The 16,721-nt window shown below is 41.8% G+C and overlaps 2 protein-coding genes across 2 annotated transcripts in view; both read right to left on the bottom strand.

Annotated features, from left to right (window-relative positions):
* Positions 1–7,185, bottom strand: part of brip1 (BRCA1 interacting helicase 1) — a 49,150-nt gene extending 41,965 nt beyond the window's left edge. Inside the window, exons 1-5 of the mRNA XM_070905932.1 lie at positions 7,099–7,185; positions 6,134–6,245; positions 4,598–4,831; positions 4,230–4,369; positions 3,219–3,356 (exon numbers count right to left, since the gene is read on the bottom strand). Coding sequence (XP_070762033.1) covers positions 3,219–3,356; positions 4,230–4,369; positions 4,598–4,831; positions 6,134–6,245; positions 7,099–7,176 — 702 coding nt within the window. The 5' untranslated portion in view covers positions 7,177–7,185. The remainder of the gene's footprint in view (positions 1–3,218; positions 3,357–4,229; positions 4,370–4,597; positions 4,832–6,133; positions 6,246–7,098) is intronic.
* Positions 7,186–10,222: 3,037 nt separating this feature from the next.
* Positions 10,223–16,059, bottom strand: ppm1da (protein phosphatase, Mg2+/Mn2+ dependent, 1Da). The gene is made up of 6 exons (XM_070906457.1): positions 15,534–16,059; positions 14,266–14,494; positions 11,989–12,113; positions 11,666–11,847; positions 11,236–11,460; positions 10,223–10,697 (listed from the first exon to the last, which is right to left on the bottom strand). Exons 1-6 carry the CDS (start codon positions 16,057–16,059, stop codon positions 10,308–10,310), a joined length of 1,677 nt encoding a protein of 558 aa, XP_070762558.1. The 3' UTR covers positions 10,223–10,307.
* Between the last annotated feature and the right edge of the window lie 662 nt (positions 16,060–16,721).

Raw genomic sequence — 16,721 nt, forward strand, 5'->3', positions numbered from 1 at the left:
TTATGGCTAACCTGTTGGTCTTTGGGACCTGGAGAGAAACATGGTGGTACTTGACGCACCTAGTTTGGTTGTGTCTGACTGCGGCAATGGCTTCGCACAAGATGCTTTACTTTATCATGATGAGACCAAAAGCTTATCACCTCACAGCAGAAAATGAGTCATCGTAAATGTTCTGGGCTACCAAAGAATAAACATTTGAGTGACAGAAATGTTTAATTTTCCTGATAAGTTTCCTGACGCGAACCACACAGGTACCTTCAAAATATTCAAAACAGCCCGGCAATAAATCTACAGCCAAAACGTAAAATAAATCAACAGCTATTTTGATAATCGGTTTATCATTTCAGTCATTTCTAAAGCGGAAAAGCCAAACATTACCAGCTTTTCAAATGTGAAGATTTGCTGCTTTTCATTGTTAAATATGCCATTAAACCAACTGTCTTTGGGTTTCGGACTGATGGTCGGATAAAGCAAGAAGAAGGCGCCCCCTTAATTTTTCAATATTTTCTGACATTTTAGAGAGAAAAAAAGAATAATCGGTTAATCAAGAAAATACTTGTCAGATTAATAAATAATGAACTTTATTGTTGCCGCCCTTAATAATCATGAAGGTTATACTTCATTAGAGAAGCTGTTTTGGAGGCTGTAGTTTGTGTCTCCACTACCATCTGTCCACAAAAAGAAAAAATGAATTATGCTAAATTGATGCAGATGCCATTATGTCAGTGGTTCCACAACTTCATAATTTGTTACAACTTTACAATTCCTCAGCTGACAGTTTATTTAACGTACAATGGTTTCCTTGTTCAAGTATCCTTATGCTAAGGATTTCAATGTCAATATGTTTTTATGGCACAGAGATTTGGCTGACGATGTTTTGAAGAAACTGAAAACTGAAATTCCAAACTGTTCTGGTTCAAACTCCATGGTGCTTATGGATTTTACTGTATATTGAGTTTTGTATTTTGTGTTAAATCTTTCCACAAGGGGGGAAGGGAGGTCAGTCTTAAAAAAAGCTCTTAATTAAGAATTTGCATATCAATTGGCTTCATGTTAAAAGACATGAAAATGATCACATGAATAAAAACATCACAACATAAAATCTAATTATAGCAGCTGTGGTGTTGTTTTTTATGGTGATGCAGTGTAGTGTTTACATATATATTCTGTTTGTAATTTTGGGTGTTATTAGTAATTGTGTGTGTTTTTAAGGTCTTTTGTTGCTTATGTTTTATTGTTTGTTTCTTTTTACTGTTTTTATGGTCTTATTTTTTAACAATTTTACTCTTGTGAAGCACTTTGTGACCTTATAAACTTCTCTTATATTTACCTTGTATTTACATAATTACCTGCAATGTTTTTAAGCCTGTACATGTTTGAAACTTTAACCACAGTCTTGGTCAATGTGGTGGAGTATACCGCCACCCAGTGGTGATAGTGAATGGTAATGCTGAACCCATTGCTGACAATGAGAAACCATAAAATAAGGGGTCCAAAACTAGCCATAAGCTACTCTACCAGCATCATCCATGAGAGGGTTTACTGAGAGAGTGAACCGAGAGTGTTTCTGTTGGCCATTTATGGCACCGATAGGGTGCAACAGACATTTTGACATCTCATAGCAAGACAAGCACACATTGTAACGAATAACAATAAGGATGGCTCTGTTCCACTTAAATGTCTTGGTAAAAAAAAAAAAAACGTATCAGCGAGCCTTTTTCACAACAGACATTTGTTTGTCATTGCAGGAAAAGCACAGGTGTGATTGACAACATTAATGATGGCTACATTTCATTAAAGTGTCCAATTTCCCAGGCCTTGATGTTATGCACATTGGCTCACGGGAAAGGCTTACTGAAACACTTAACAGAAGTGAACCATCCTTAATGAAACTAGTTACACCTGTGCTTTTCCTGCTGTGACGGAAGTCAAAATGTCTGCCCTGAAAAGGTCTATCCAATACTTTTGATTTGTTCCTAATATTTTTGTATTGAAGGGCGGCACTGTGATGCAGTGGTTAGCACTGTCACCTCACTACAAGAAGGTTGTGGGTTGGAACCTGCCGGCTCCGTGTGCCCCGTTTTGTCCAGGCGCTCCCACACACTGTCCTCCCACAGTTCAAAGACAAGTCAAACAAAGACAAAGACAGTCCAATTGGCCGTAGGTGTGAACGTGAGCGTGGACGGTGGTTGCTCTATGTGTCAGCCCTGTGATAGACTTTTTGAAAAAGAGTATTTTGAGAGACAAAATTTTGTTATAATTATAACAATATTATGAAAATTAGAGTGTACCCCGCCTCTAGCCCAATGTCAGCTGGGATCGGCTCCAGACCCCCACTACCCTAAAGGATAGGCGGGTATAGCTAATGGATGGATTTTTGTATTGGGATGTATTCGCATTTTTCATAGTGAAGATTATTCTCACAGTAAAAACTCTGGTTTCCAAGGCAAATTAACTGGGACCCAGAACTGCTGGAGGGAATGTGGATCGGTACAGGTGGACCATGCCCACATATTTTGGTATAATATTGGTATTGCCCATATGTATTCAGCCTTTTTTGGGAGAAAGAGGGACATTTAATGTCAACTATACTGGGCGTTAGTATTGAAGTTTCATTTCTCTCTCCTGGAGATTTTTACGGTTACCAACTGCTGGCCTTCAGAGAAACCTTCCCACTGTGGTTGTTTTTATAGCCACAGGCAAATATTTACACTCCATGGAAAATATGACTTACACCCTCTGACTACAAAAAGACATGGATGATAAACACTGGGTCAAACTGGGTTCTTACTCATTGGAAACAGACTCCTTTTCATCTTTAATATTCGGTAACAACAAAGCTTAAATCCCTGTGTAATGAGCTCTACCTGTGTCTGTGTCTCTGTCTCTTGTCTTAAAAGTTGACCTCATTTCAACTCTGCTGTTACTACGACTACTACAACTATTGTTGCTGTTACTGCTCCAGTATAACAGAAAACGCATAGTTGGCAAACTGCTAAGGTAGACCCCACTCACTTTGGAAGCCTTCCGAATGTAACCAGCGTAGCAATGACGAGTCAAATAACCACGACAGTGCGACAGTGAGCCAGCGTGCTGAAATGAAGCAGCTAGATGGAATTCAGCCATCAATCATGTTAATTCTAAGGATAATTTTGTCCCTATGTATCAGTAAAGCCATTGTACTGGTGTAACTCAGCCTGTGTCTGGAGTGTACTCACGCAGCATGAAGGGGACCAACCAGCTGCCGGGCTGTTTGGCTCTGTGGTCCAACTCTGAGATCCTGAAGGCTCATTTTCCTTCTCCGGCTCATCATCTATGAATATCACTCCCTGCTCCAGACGCTGCCTTTTACGGCTCTGAGGGACAAACGCAGACACTTCACTCTACTGAGCTGCACAATTTTCATGGAGTGTGGTTATCTATATTGATGTTGATATATTGAAAACATTTTTTTTTTTTTTAAATGTTAGAAATGTAAAAGAAGCATTATATTATATTATATTATATTATATTACATTATAATTTGAATGCTCCGTGTATTTATATTGGTATATTTTAGGTATAATTAGTAGGATTTTATATACACACGACTGGAAGAGATCATAAGAGTGGGACATTTGCAGTGTCACAAGTATACTAACAAGAGTGCGAAAACTATTGAAAAAGAGACAGAGGGGGCCATACTGATTCAATACCTAAGAGAAACTAAGAATCAGTGACGGAAGTATTCTGAATGAACATTTTTTGGTTTGGAAACTATTTATATCTACATTTATATAACAGTTATCCCGTATCTGCCTGCATACAATTGTGAATGTTTTACATGGGTTTCTGGCATAGCACCCCTACTCTTATATCCCCTTAACTTGGGCCTGTCACTGACATAAATAAAATGCAAATGCAAAGAATTAAGTTTGCTAATTAGGGAATGAATCTATCAGCTACTATACTCTAGCATGTTAAATATTGGAACTTAGAGGAAATGATCTATTCAGCAATATACTTTATTTTGTCAAAATAAAGGTAACCAGTTAATCCTTTCTCTTCTTCTTCATTTACAAAGTGTAAGTGACTTACAGCAATACAATAATCTCAACAAACTACTGCAGATATTGAAATTCCTTTCTTTCATGTCACGAGGCCAAAAAATGTTTATATTCACCCTTTAATAATCAGTAAATGTAATCAATATAAATATACAACAGTATATACAAAGCATCTATGGCTACCTTGTGCTCAACAGTGCGAATGCGTTTCCTATCTGGCTGGAAGTTATCGTCGTTCTCGCAGGCAGAGCTGAAGGAAGACTGGAACTTCTCAGACAGACGAGAGGCCAGAGACTGTTTCTTGGGCTGCGGCTCCTCAGGCACTGAAACACAGCAAGGGCAACGCAATACAATATAAATGTTTGGATTGCACAATTATGTGTGGAAATGGTAGTGCTTAGTACTGGCTAGCCCTCAGCTAAATGTTATCTGTGTAAAAAAAAGGTCGTGGCAGGACAATGTCTATGCTTAGCTCTGAGGACAGAATACACAATTTGAGACAGATCAGTTCGACAATGCAAGGACAATGGCACAGGTATAAAATAACTTACCATGTTCAGGTGCTGGAGGCGGCGGCGGCGGCGGCGGCTGTGCAGTCCCTTTGCAGGGTGACAAAGTGAGGTCCACAGTAGCAGGTTTGGCTGCTGTTGCAGCTGTGGTCCGGCTGGCTTCGCTGTGGCACACACACTGACAGGGGTTGGGGACATCTGACTTCTTACAGTCCCCACAGTTTTTATCTGGCTGGCTCTTGTCCTCCACGGGGCTTCCTCCTTCTTGCAGTTTCGCTGTCATCACACATTGAAACACACATAACAAGAAGTGACTCTCAGTGGGTACATGGGCTGGGTCACACGGAAGAAATATTTACAAAAAAACAAAACACAGTGTGAAAGAAAAATATTTACAACATCAGCTCACATCACTATAAATAGATAGACACAGACATTACAGAATACAGTGTGTTATTGTGATGAGCGAGCTATGGCAGGGGGGACAAACATGCTAAAACATGCCCTTTTCCATCTCTGTGTCCTGTATCTGGCCAGATTTGAGCAGAGTGAAAAGTGGGTTGAGGGGGTGTCCACGGTCATGTGCTATGGTGAGTGCCGTGCGAGTGATGGCTGTGTTGAGATCTGAGAGGTTGGGGGCTGGGTGACCAATGATTTTGGATGTGTAATACGGAACACGCTTGTTCTCGTTGGAGACAGCCAGCATGGTGAGAAATGGATTTAACTTCGCTTTTGTAATGCAGTAACAGACCGTGGGGGGCAACAGAGACTGCTTTGAGTTTGCGGATGGCGGACAGTCTTTGCTGACAGCGTTTGTGGATGTCAGTGGTGTCTGAGTCAAAGCTGAGCTTATGGTGGTCCAGCTGTATACTGACATCTGGCATGATGGTGTTCAGCACCAGCTTTTCCAGGCACTTCATGATTACTGAGGTGCAACTGGCCAATAGTGATGGAGTTCTGAAGAAGAGTGAGTAGAGAAGAGGACCCATGCCGGGACGCCGTCAGGTCCTGGAGCCTTTCCTCGTTTGCAGCAGCTCAGCTGTCGCGTACGTCCTCCTGCGTGAAGGATGCAAGGTGTGGAGATTCTGGGACAGGGAGAGCTCTCAGCAGCTCTTCAGACTCAATAGCAGAGTAAAGGGTGTTGCAACGGGCATAGACGGTGTTCGGGTCAGTTATTCTGGAGAGGGTGGGTCTTGTCTGGTGTTCATGTTGCTAAGTTCCTGTGCAAGTTTATCTATATATCTGAGTTTTGGTTTTAATGAAGTCCTTTTTTGACAGTGCGGATTTGAGGGAAACCCAGTCCTCGCGTTTAAAGGCTTTTTGTTTCCCTGTAAACTGTATTTGATGTGGGGGGGATATAGATATTGTAAAAAAAAATATATTGTCCAGCTTAAGTTTATATGCAGTCATCTATGAAAATATGACTGAAAAAAGAAAGTGCAAACATCCAAGTGACACTGCCTGTGTGAAACAGACTTCTGCTCATAGCAGAGATTTTTCTTTTTTTTCTGCTTTTTTGAAGATACCAGTAGGCCTTCTTGCTTTCTGTTTCACTGGTCGTGGTCAGAGCAGACTCACCAAACTGAGCCTTCTGCCAGCTCAGAGCCGAGCAGAGCAAGGCCAGGCTCTTTCCACTTCCTGTGGGGCTCTCCAGCAAACAGTGCTGCCCATAGTTCAGCCCCCGTACGATCTGCGGACAAGGTAGAGACACATTTACACTGTCAGTCAACTCTGACTCTTTGGAACAAAAACAGTGTGATTAACTGTAAACACAATCGCTGAATGAAAAATCCACATGTAGCATTGCGCAATTTGCTGTTGCTTTTGGTTTCATTTCATACTGAGGGTATTTGTACCTTTCCCATGCATGTACCAATTAACAATCAGGAAGAGTAATTCATATGTAGTTCTGCTCATACAGTTTGTGAACCCTTGACTGTGCCATTACACAGAGATACATGATTTTAGATCTACTGTAACATCAACAGGCCACTTGGGCCTTTTCTGTGTGGAGTTAATGTGCTCTCCTTGTGTCTGCGCGGGACTCCTTCACTTGAACTTCACTGAAACCTCGAAATCGCCCTGTAGGTGTGTGTGTGTTCTGCGTGACTCGTTGTTTGTCTGTTTTTCTGGCACAGACCGGCGGCCTGTCTGGGGCATATCCCGCCTCTCGCCCACGACCAGCTGGGATAGGCTCCAGCCACCCTGCACAGCATAAGCAGGCATAGATAATGGAAGGAAGGACGAATGGATAACAGAAGTATTCACTGGTTTGTTTATGGTTAAAATGACAACTAATGGGCCTTTTAAACAAATACATCTGTACAAGATGGCTGAAACATCCCCAAAGCTGACACAGCTGCATCTAATAACTAGTGCATGAACTTCCTTACTCCATCACTTTATTTCAGGTTAACAAACGTCTTATTATCTCGTTATTACTTGAGTGACAACCCAGTAATTGCCTATGAATTATAATAGGCCCACATGCTCTGCAAGTCCACGTACTGGTTAGTTTATCAAGTGGTGAAGGTGTTACTCACTGAATTCATCATGGCCAGCTGGGAAGGGTAAGCCTTGCAGGGGAAGTGGATCTTCACCCCTCCAATGGTGTACTCCATTGAGGATGTAGCCACACGTAACTCACACACTTGAATTTACAAACAGATTAACAAACGTTATTTTTCACCTTTCTTCTTTCGCTTCTTCTTTCTGTCTGTGTAACGTAAAAAAAAACGAGGTCTGAAGTTGACACCTTGAGAGACAGTCACTTGTTAGTTAGCTATTCCTCACTACCTAGCAAGAGCTGATGCTAACGCTAAGTTTTCGACTGTTACTTTGATCCATTACTGTGTCCATGACCCACGGCGCAACTGGCAACACTGGTCAGGCAGTGTAAGAAAGTAATTTCAGCGAACACGGGCTGTTTAGGTTTACTCTCCTCTCCCCCATAACTCTTCCCGCTCTCAAAAATCACAACTGAGCACTTGTCAGGAAGCTAGCCATATTACACAATATGGCTTCCTACAATTGCTTTCAAAATAAAATCCCGATTGCAAAAAAAAAAAAAAAAACCCATCACGGAATGTGTTGGAAATAAAAGCACGCTTGCTGTATTTTCTTTCTAAAATCACTTGAAGCAATATAGTCTTCGCCCTGCACGTTTTCACTGGGTACGTAACAATACTTATGACAAGAGGCAATTTCCACGCTTTTATTTTGAATGCGTGCGTGTGGCCTGCTGGTTGCAACCGTCGTCTCAACTTGACGTTTGACAAAAGTACAGCGGAAGTTGCGGATGTTTTGGGGCCCCTTTACCGTTTTCACAGGTTAGTCCAATTCATACCTCTGTTTCCTGCTTGTCTTATGTTGATATAGTAAGGACCTCAATAGAAAAATGCATCTTTTGCCTCAGGACATGGTAAGGGGGACAATGATGAAAAGATATATGATTTGTTCAAGAGTGTATCATAAAGGAAATTATATTTCTCAATATGGCTGTCAAATGAGATGGCATCAAAATGCAACGTTAACATTTTTGTACTTAAAGTGCGACTGAGTATTCGAACAAAACCACTGAAATTTAAAGTGATGTCCTCAGCATGAGGCCATTGTGAGCTATTTTGTTTTACAGTTTTATCAATTCAAAGACAAATGAGCTGAAGGCCTTAACAACTGAAAATGAGACACATCTACTTGCAAAGCACAGTAATTACTTTACTTCAGAGAGCTTTTTATTTAAATAGGTTCATTTCCAGATACGTGTTTTTCATTTACACTGTACACATGCACTTTATGCCGTTAGCAAAGCCATCTGAATCAGGGATATCATTATTCAAGAGTAAATAAGTAGACTAGGATTCATGAGAGTTCTCAAAAATAGTATATAAAACTCATACAGGGGCCAAGTAACAGACTGTATTTGCAGAGAGAATATGTCAAACATGAACATTATCATTCCTCCAACGGTATCAATCAACATTGTAAATATTGTTTAACCAATTCATAGTGCTACCATTGCACAATTGCACTTAGCACAGTGAAAATACATCATCATGTAACAAGGTTTTACAAACATTGAGACGTCTGTCGTATCTGTGTGATGGTCATTATTCTCTCGCAGTGAATATTCCTCATTTGAATCATACACTGTCATTTAATAAAACCAGAGGCAAAAGAGGGCACGGCCATGTTCTGCACACTCTACTGAGATTAATGAGGATTCCCCTGTTACAAGTTAAAATCATTACACGTTGTCCGCAAACATCCTCCATTTGCCGCGTTTCATTTCAGACTCCAATCATGTCATCCATTCTTAGCTGCATCATTTTCAAAGGAAAAAAACAACTCCCTTCTGAAAAGACAATGAAGGTCACCATAATAGTGCAAAAATATTCTCTTAGAAAGTCCATGCAGAGTGTATTTACTCACAAATGATCCTTGTGCATACATCTGTAACAACACAACTGCAGCTGCAGCATGGGGGGGGGGGCAATGGCTTCTATAAGGGGAATTCTAAAGAAACCTCTCAATCAGCCTCAACAAAACAGAAAGAACGGTTGTTGTCTTGTGGCAAACAAGATAAAACAAGGTGGCAGGATGGACCAGTGATGACAGTCCCTTGTCTGTCGAGACCATCATGCTTGTGATGGAGCACTTTTCCTGTTTTCACACATGTATGGTCAAACGTAGCGCGACACCGCTGATAAAGTCTGGCAGCACAAAATAGTCATCAACATTGATAGTAAACATCACGTTTTGTGTGTCCCTCAGAACCAAATGAAGTCATTGTTTTAGAGCCACCTGGACGTTCAGCAAATGCAGAGGGCGAAATCCATCTTTGTCCAGACAGACATACCAAAAAGCTTCAGCACAGTCGAGGACTGTTAAAGGCATTCTCGGAAACATAGTAAATCACTGCCTGATGTATGAACGGGTGGAGCAGGCTCAGGGGAAGTGATGACACCAAACAACTCAACTGTAATGCTTCATTACAAATTACAACAATGTAAGATGATTAAAAGAGTGGATCTATCCCTTAAGATGCATTGTGCAATTGAAACTTTAGAAAATCCATCATTTGAAACCTCACAGGGGGCAGAGATGTGTTATGTCAAATACATACACTCAAAGAAAAGAAATGCTACCAACACTTATTACATATATTTATATATCAATATACACAATGTAGTAGCTTATGGTCTGTGACTGTAGCAGCACCTTCAGTTTATATTCAAGATTAATTTCCAGTGATTAAATAAAATGATTAGGATAAAAAATACATTAATATGCTTAAGTGTGCACACAATGGAATACGGACAGAGTGAGGAGTAGATGAAAGCTGTGGTGGAGCTCATTTAAATGTTTTATCATTGTACAATTAAAGAATGTATAAAAAATATATATATTTGTTTTAAATGAACAGTGACTTACTTCTCAATACCAGACTATAAAATGCACAATATTTACACCAGCATCAGTAGTCACTTATTTCTTACAACTGTTACCAGAAGAATTTCAGGAAGGAGTTTTGAGACGAAGCCAAAAGATGTCTTGTGAAAATGAGCACTATTCCAAAGAAAGTTTTCAAATTAGTATTGTACTGGTGCTGAGCAAGAAGACAAGTCTTTCCACAACCTCTAGAGCTAGCTTGGTTTGAACTGTGAGAATGTGCGCACATGAGGAACAGTAACGCCACTGGAGACAAGGTTGATAGTGGGAGGCATCAGGTTTATGTGTCTGTGTGTGTGTTTCAGCATACACACACTGTGGTCTTGTTATGCTGCTGGAGAACGGGGGAGACGTTACTGGACTCCTTCTGTTTCTTCTCTGCGTTGTGTTGGACCAGCGGCAGCCTGTCCGCAGTCCTGCGCCGGGCTTTCTTAGCCGGCTGGCCTGGGGACGGTGATGATGATCCGTCAATAGTTCTTTTGCTGTGGGGTGTCCTGCTGCCAACTGTCCTGTCAGTGGGACTGGACTGACTGGGCAGCTCAGCACTATGGTTTGGACACAGTGGAGTCAGAGTGAACGGGTCAGACAGATTCATGTGGTAGAGGCTGTTGCTTCCTGATAGTCCGTCCCGTCGCTCCAAGGCAGGGAGGAGCTCACACAAGGCAGAGAGAGAGTCTTCCTCTGGAGGCCGCTGCAGGAGAACAGGTTAAAAAAAACTGTGAGGACAAACTTCAGCACTTATAAATGTAGATAATTCACCTTTGGACGCACCAATATTCACAATACAACACAAACTAATTCAGAAACACGCAGTCCCATACTACTGCATACAAGTATGTATGATTAACTTGCACTGAGCTGTCTGAGGTGTATTACTATACCGGACCCTTTGTTTACCAATGCAAATATGAAGTTAATGTCACATTTAACTTCCTATAGCTCTCATGTCAGGTGTGTGTGTGCAAATTTGTCATATCACAACGGTATACTCATTTTGCATGTGTAATTGTACAGGTAATGACATTTTGACAGTGCGTCAGTGAAATATCTGGCCAGTCTTCAATAATTCAGCCTGGGGCCCGTGTAATACCAGGTTTCGGCACCCACTCCTATGCATAGGACAATGACACCATGCAAAAGAAAGTCCTGCACAATGTCAGCCATGAGTGTATTGAAAGAGTGTGTTGTGTGTTTTTTTTCCAGTGTGTTTGTTGTCACCCTGCCCTCACCTGAAGGAGAGGAGTGTCTGCGCGGGATATGGAGGTGGGAGGACACTGGGACACCTTGGCTAAGTCGAGCAGCACCTCCTCGTGGTGCAGGGTGTCTTGGGAGGTCCCAGGCTCCTGCAGGGCAATTACGATGGCGCTGGTGTTGTCAGCTCGCAACATGCGCTGGCGCCACCGCAGCAGAGCATGGCTGACCAGCTGTCGGGCACTCGATACCCCACATGGTGCCTGCAGCATGGAAGGCTGTTATTACACTGACATGTATCATTATAGCCTTTCATGTTTTCCTATTTACCCTTCAGTCTACAACAGACTACGATCCAGGCAAGTGAGAAAGGAAGCCATCCATCTATCATGATCCAAAATGATAACAGCTGAAGAGTAACCTACTCTTTACAGAAACAAGTCTTTCCTGAGGTAACGCTCCACTCACCATTGCCTCATCGTTGTTCTGACACATAGAGATAGCCTCTTGAGGTGGCACCATGTTCCAAAGACCATCGCTGCCCAGGATGATGTAGCGGTGTTTTCTGGGGTCAAGGGTCACCACGCTAGTGTCTGGCTCTGGAGAAACCACAAACTCCCCGCTGTAGAAGTCATAGCTCCACAGATCACCTGTTGCAAAGAAGAGAAACTTGCACCACTGGTCTTGACAAGCACTCTCCATGAGGAGGCTGAAGGGATCCAATTATTTCAAAATAAAACTTGATGTGAGTTGTTATTCACTGAGATTACTATCATGGTTGCTTTTCCTACCCAGAGCTCGGGCTACCGCCAAGAATGGTATCTGGTCAATGACAGTGCTCCTGCGGACTGGGCCGTTGTGACTCAGCCTTGGCCTCTTCCAGACGACCCGGTTCACTCCAGATTTCTTGATCACACTGTTAGCAGATAGAGGAGGGGAGAGAGGAGAGAGAGAGAAGCTGCCTCTTACTTCGAGCAAAGCATCCTTAATTTCAGAATGCCAGTTTTAGACATTATGGGTGGGCTGCAACAACAAGGATTACTGCTGCCAGTTGTACACTGAGCTAAAACTAATGCGGTCTAATACATCATCCCTGCAATAAATCCTGCCTTCGTGAAGGTTACAATGTTCAGTTTTTGCAGAAATTGTTTTAGAGAGGTGTTGATTCAACTGGGTTAGGGTTTAAATTAAGGTGAGTTAATCTTGCTTGAAAGTTAATCTTGGTTGGTGCGACTCACCCCAAGACATGTTTGATGCTGTGTATAATTGACATCTAGTACACAAAATGCAGGCAAAAACATTGTTCCCCTTCACGGCATCTTAATGCAGGAAACTGGAGGGATATGCAGAAAAATACACAATAAAACTGAAAGCACTGAACTGGAAGGATGCAAAACCACCAACCATAACTCAGTGGTTGCAGAGACTGAAACCGGTCTACATGATGGAATGAATGGATTTGTGTTACACTGTACCTAGGTGTGAGATGGGTTGCTGTAACAAGATGGTGGTATTATAATGGAGTACCACCAAAAATGCCATTGCTATGTTCTTCTGTAACCAACCCTGCTTTGTTGCAAATGCCCCCCTTTTGTAAATGTCTGTTTATTTATTTTTATTAATAAATGTGTTTATTTATTTATTTCTTATGTCAGAGAATGTTTTTATCTGTATTAAAAAAGGGGGGGAAAATTAATAAAAGTTTGAAAATAGTATCTTTCCAAATCCAAACAAAATATTCCAGCATTGTATCTAACAGACAGAAGTATGTCTGAAGTATGTCTGTTTCCACTATGTCTGATTTTCCTACAACACGACTACTTAGCAACAGAAACAAAATGAAGAAGCCTTCTTTTACTGCCATAGCTAATTACGGAAATTAGTATGGCTCCAGTGATAATCATCTGGTAACTTTAAATCCAGTGAAGGATCTCTCTCATGCTCCCATTGAGGGAGCGCTAACAGACGTTGAAGACATGTTGGTGCTGCACATTATGTCTTTTGGTCTTTCATCACCTGCAAACCAGGCAGTGTCACGTGCGTGATAGGTGATTCACTCAGGATTTGCTCTCAGACCACATGTTGCAATATAATTACAAAGAAAAGTTTATGGACTTATTAAAAAAAGAATATCTTTGAACTCTACAGCTTGTCTGCTTGGACAAGCATCACAGGGAACATTGACATGTTGAGTTGAAGTAGGATGAATTAACGTTGCATCTGTCCACACATATACACATATCACATATGTATACCAAATATGACTGATGTTAGATTCCATTGCCCAGACCTAGTGTTTAGCATAATAATACGATTTTAAAGCAGCGCTTCTTGTCACTATAATATACCTCATACTGACATTCCCAAAGACATGAATGAATTAAATGCAGCAGCAGCTACAATAGCTACAAGCGTAGAGTCCATTGCAATGTCATACCCACTTACCGCACAACTATAAATCCCCATTAAAGCTGTGGAGTTTACCCTGTCATGAAAGTATAAGTGTGGTTGTTGTCAAGCCACCCAGTGGACTATCACTACCAACATCTTATCAGTAGACATGCCACAGACAGTATAAAGAACATCAGCCCTTGAGGCAGATAACATTTTGATCTGCTACTGTGCAAAACAGATTCTTCTTGGTTACAATTGCTTCTTTGTCATAGATAGGGGCTGGTGGGGGAGCTGAGTCGTGAGAATGAATAAGCTGTTACAAAACTTTGTCTTGGTCCAAGAAATATCCTTACATTTACCCTGGATTTCCACCATCTGCTACAGTGTGTACTTACTAACTTATAAATTGAATATACTGTCTTAGTCCATGATCAAAAGGTTGATTCAATGTGGGCCCCTATGGCAGTTAAATCATAAAAAGTTTTCACAGGAAGCTCCAACTGAAGGGTTTTCTTTTTTTGAGAGTTATGGTTATGTGTACTGAGCAATGGCAAGCTGGCCAGGCTAGAAAAACACTCTTTTCGATGAAGGAAGCACACTACATCAGAGAATTAAAGTTAATATCATGTTTCAATAAAATGCAGAGGCAGTGTGTCTTGTGGGTTAAGCCTTACCTCCCTCCAAGACCTTCAATACGCTCCCTTTCTCTGGGTAGTTCAGGTTTGTGGTCTTGTGTGACTTCCACTGCTCTGATGAACGGGACTGAGGGGTCATCCTGGACCCCTAAAACGACTGCAGAGTCCCCAACGTGGGCCACATACATCCGGTTTCCCCGGATGACCACCACGCTGGCTGTGGTGCCCGATGTGCTTGGAAGGCCTGTTAGCGTCTTTGGCCATTCAGCTGAGAAGATGAAAGAGAGAAAATGAACATATTTACTGAACTACAACCCTTTACTGCATATAAACGGCTTACTGCATATTCCCCTAAAGTACACTGAGCTACACATTTAACATTACAGCAAAATGATTAAAAAAAAAAACCTAACCCTAAAAATGATTTCTTGTTCATCTATTGCTAATCTCAGTACATAAAAGATGCTTTGATGTACTGAACATGACGACAACACTGTGACCAGTCAGTTCACTGAATCAGAATCAGAATCAGAATCAGAAATACTTTATTGATCCCCGGGGGGAAATTGTACTGGGCGCAGTCTGTCCTAGAGCAAGTCTTTCCAATGTAATCAAAGTTAGACATGAGATTTAAAGACACCTTGTGACGATGCCATGTGTGACCAGCTGTAAAGCAGCTGACATGCCCAGGCATATCCTGGCAGACATCCAAGCAGACTGCCGTCAAACCGGTACTTCACGATTCAATAGGCTTTAGAAAGGGTAATGGCGAAATACACACATGTATACCGAAATATACGAAAACACACATTTTATGTAATTAGAATAAGATATTGGTCGACTACTAGACAGACAATAGATACGTCTGAATTGTTAACCGGCTGTCTGTGTCCGCTGTGGCAAGCTTTGTTTGGAATGAACCCGGTGGCTACTGCTAACTTCGTTAGCTCTTTGATTGCTAAAATTATTAGCCCCGTAAATCATTTTGTATTTAAATAACAAAGGCAACAAAGCCTAAACATAGTGCAATGTATTTAGGTTGGCCTTTTAGACAACTTACATGGCCAAAAGAATGATTTACTGAGTCCATAGAAGCTTCTGGAAATTCGGCTTTCATTTGAGCTAGCAGTGCGCCACAGCCCGTGAACAAGAGGAAACTTTACGGGTGTAGGCCACAGACTACAGTCTAATTCATTAGAGGTTTGGTGTGATGTTCATGCAAAAGGCACATATAGGGTAAAACGGCCCCTACAGACAGCAACGTTACGTTATATGTCATAACTTAAGTAAGATGTTGGTAAACTTACGTAGCTTTTTCCACATAGCGTGATGGCAGGCTACAAATCCTTTGCGTATAGCAGAGCAGACCTCCCGGTCACAGTCTGACCAGAACCCCCGCTGCTTCTTCATGAACTCCCACAAATACTCTCGTGCAAACTGCGCAGCCTCGCGACCCCCGTGTCCGTCAAACACCGCGAAGAAAGCAACGGAACGGCGGGAACGACTCGCGGTGCTCGGCTGAGCTCGCGGCGGGCTCTGACCTGCCGGTAAAGATGTTTCCACTGATATACTTTGGTCTTCCGTTCGCACAGTTTCACAGGATTCATCCGAAACCCGTGGGGACCCCACGGTTTCACCAGCCCGGTCTGGATGCGTGACCCCTGCCAGAGAACTGACGGTACAATCTCCCCCACTGCTCTCTTCTGGCTCACCCAACGTCGGCTCATCTTCTCCCGGCTCGGGCTCTACTATGACCTCGGTCACATCTTCCATGTATTTCCTGCCCCCTTGGTCGGTAAACACACTCACTCGCATCAATAATGCGTTGTCCATGGCTCCAGAAATAAGTCGCTCTCCAATTTTTCGGTACTGCTAGCACATAAAATTACAGGAGAGTACAGTTAATTGTAGCGCAGCGTCCTGCCTTTGTTTATGTTCGAGCGTAGTAGGCATGCTCAAACGCGTTGACGTCAAAATCGATCTTCTTCTAACACGTGGACGTTGCAGCGCCAATGCAGCTGTTGCCCCCTAGAGGTTGGTCCCCGAAAAGAAGCAGCGACTCCGAGAGAAATGTGCTGCAGGGATGTGTGTAAAATGAGTGAATGAATGCTTGTTGTATGCAGAATTGCAGTATTTCAAACAGTGGCATATTTTGGTTGTTTCAGACCTGTACTCCAGCACTATATAATTTGAAATGCAACAATGACTATGAGAGTAAAGTGTTAACTTCCAGCTTTCATTTGATGGTGGGTAAGTGAGAAAAAGAATTCTGGTGATCTATTTTCTATCTATCTAAATTGTTTTCTCTCCTGTGTTTATGGCTTAAGATTAAGAACAATAGGGTTTTTTGCCAATATAATCTTCCTTCCGTAAAAAGGTCTATAAACTCTTTTTCATTTGTGAAATTGTTGGGCAGAAAAAGTTGTTCCAGGATCATTTTAAACAAGTCACTTTGTTTTTTTCTGTGAAAACAGGTCAAATGATCTTGAAAATAA

Source organism: Enoplosus armatus, chromosome 5 (genome assembly GCF_043641665.1).
Source record: "Enoplosus armatus isolate fEnoArm2 chromosome 5, fEnoArm2.hap1, whole genome shotgun sequence".
Lineage (NCBI taxonomy): Eukaryota > Metazoa > Chordata > Actinopteri > Centrarchiformes > Enoplosidae > Enoplosus > Enoplosus armatus.

Bases quoted from the DNA above. Each gene is read 5' to 3' on its own strand.
- ppm1da (XM_070906457.1), bottom strand. From the start codon at position 16,059: ATGGACAACGCATTATTGATGCGAGTGAGTGTGTTTACCGACCAAGGG. The intron at 11,848-11,988 runs GTAGGAAAAGCA...TCTTTGCAACAG, and splicing joins GGCGGTAGCCCGAGCTCTGG to GTGATCTGTGGAGCTATGAC. The intron at 11,461-11,665 runs GTGAGTGGAGCG...TCCATGCTGCAG, and splicing joins AGAACAACGATGAGGCAATG to GCACCATGTGGGGTATCGAG.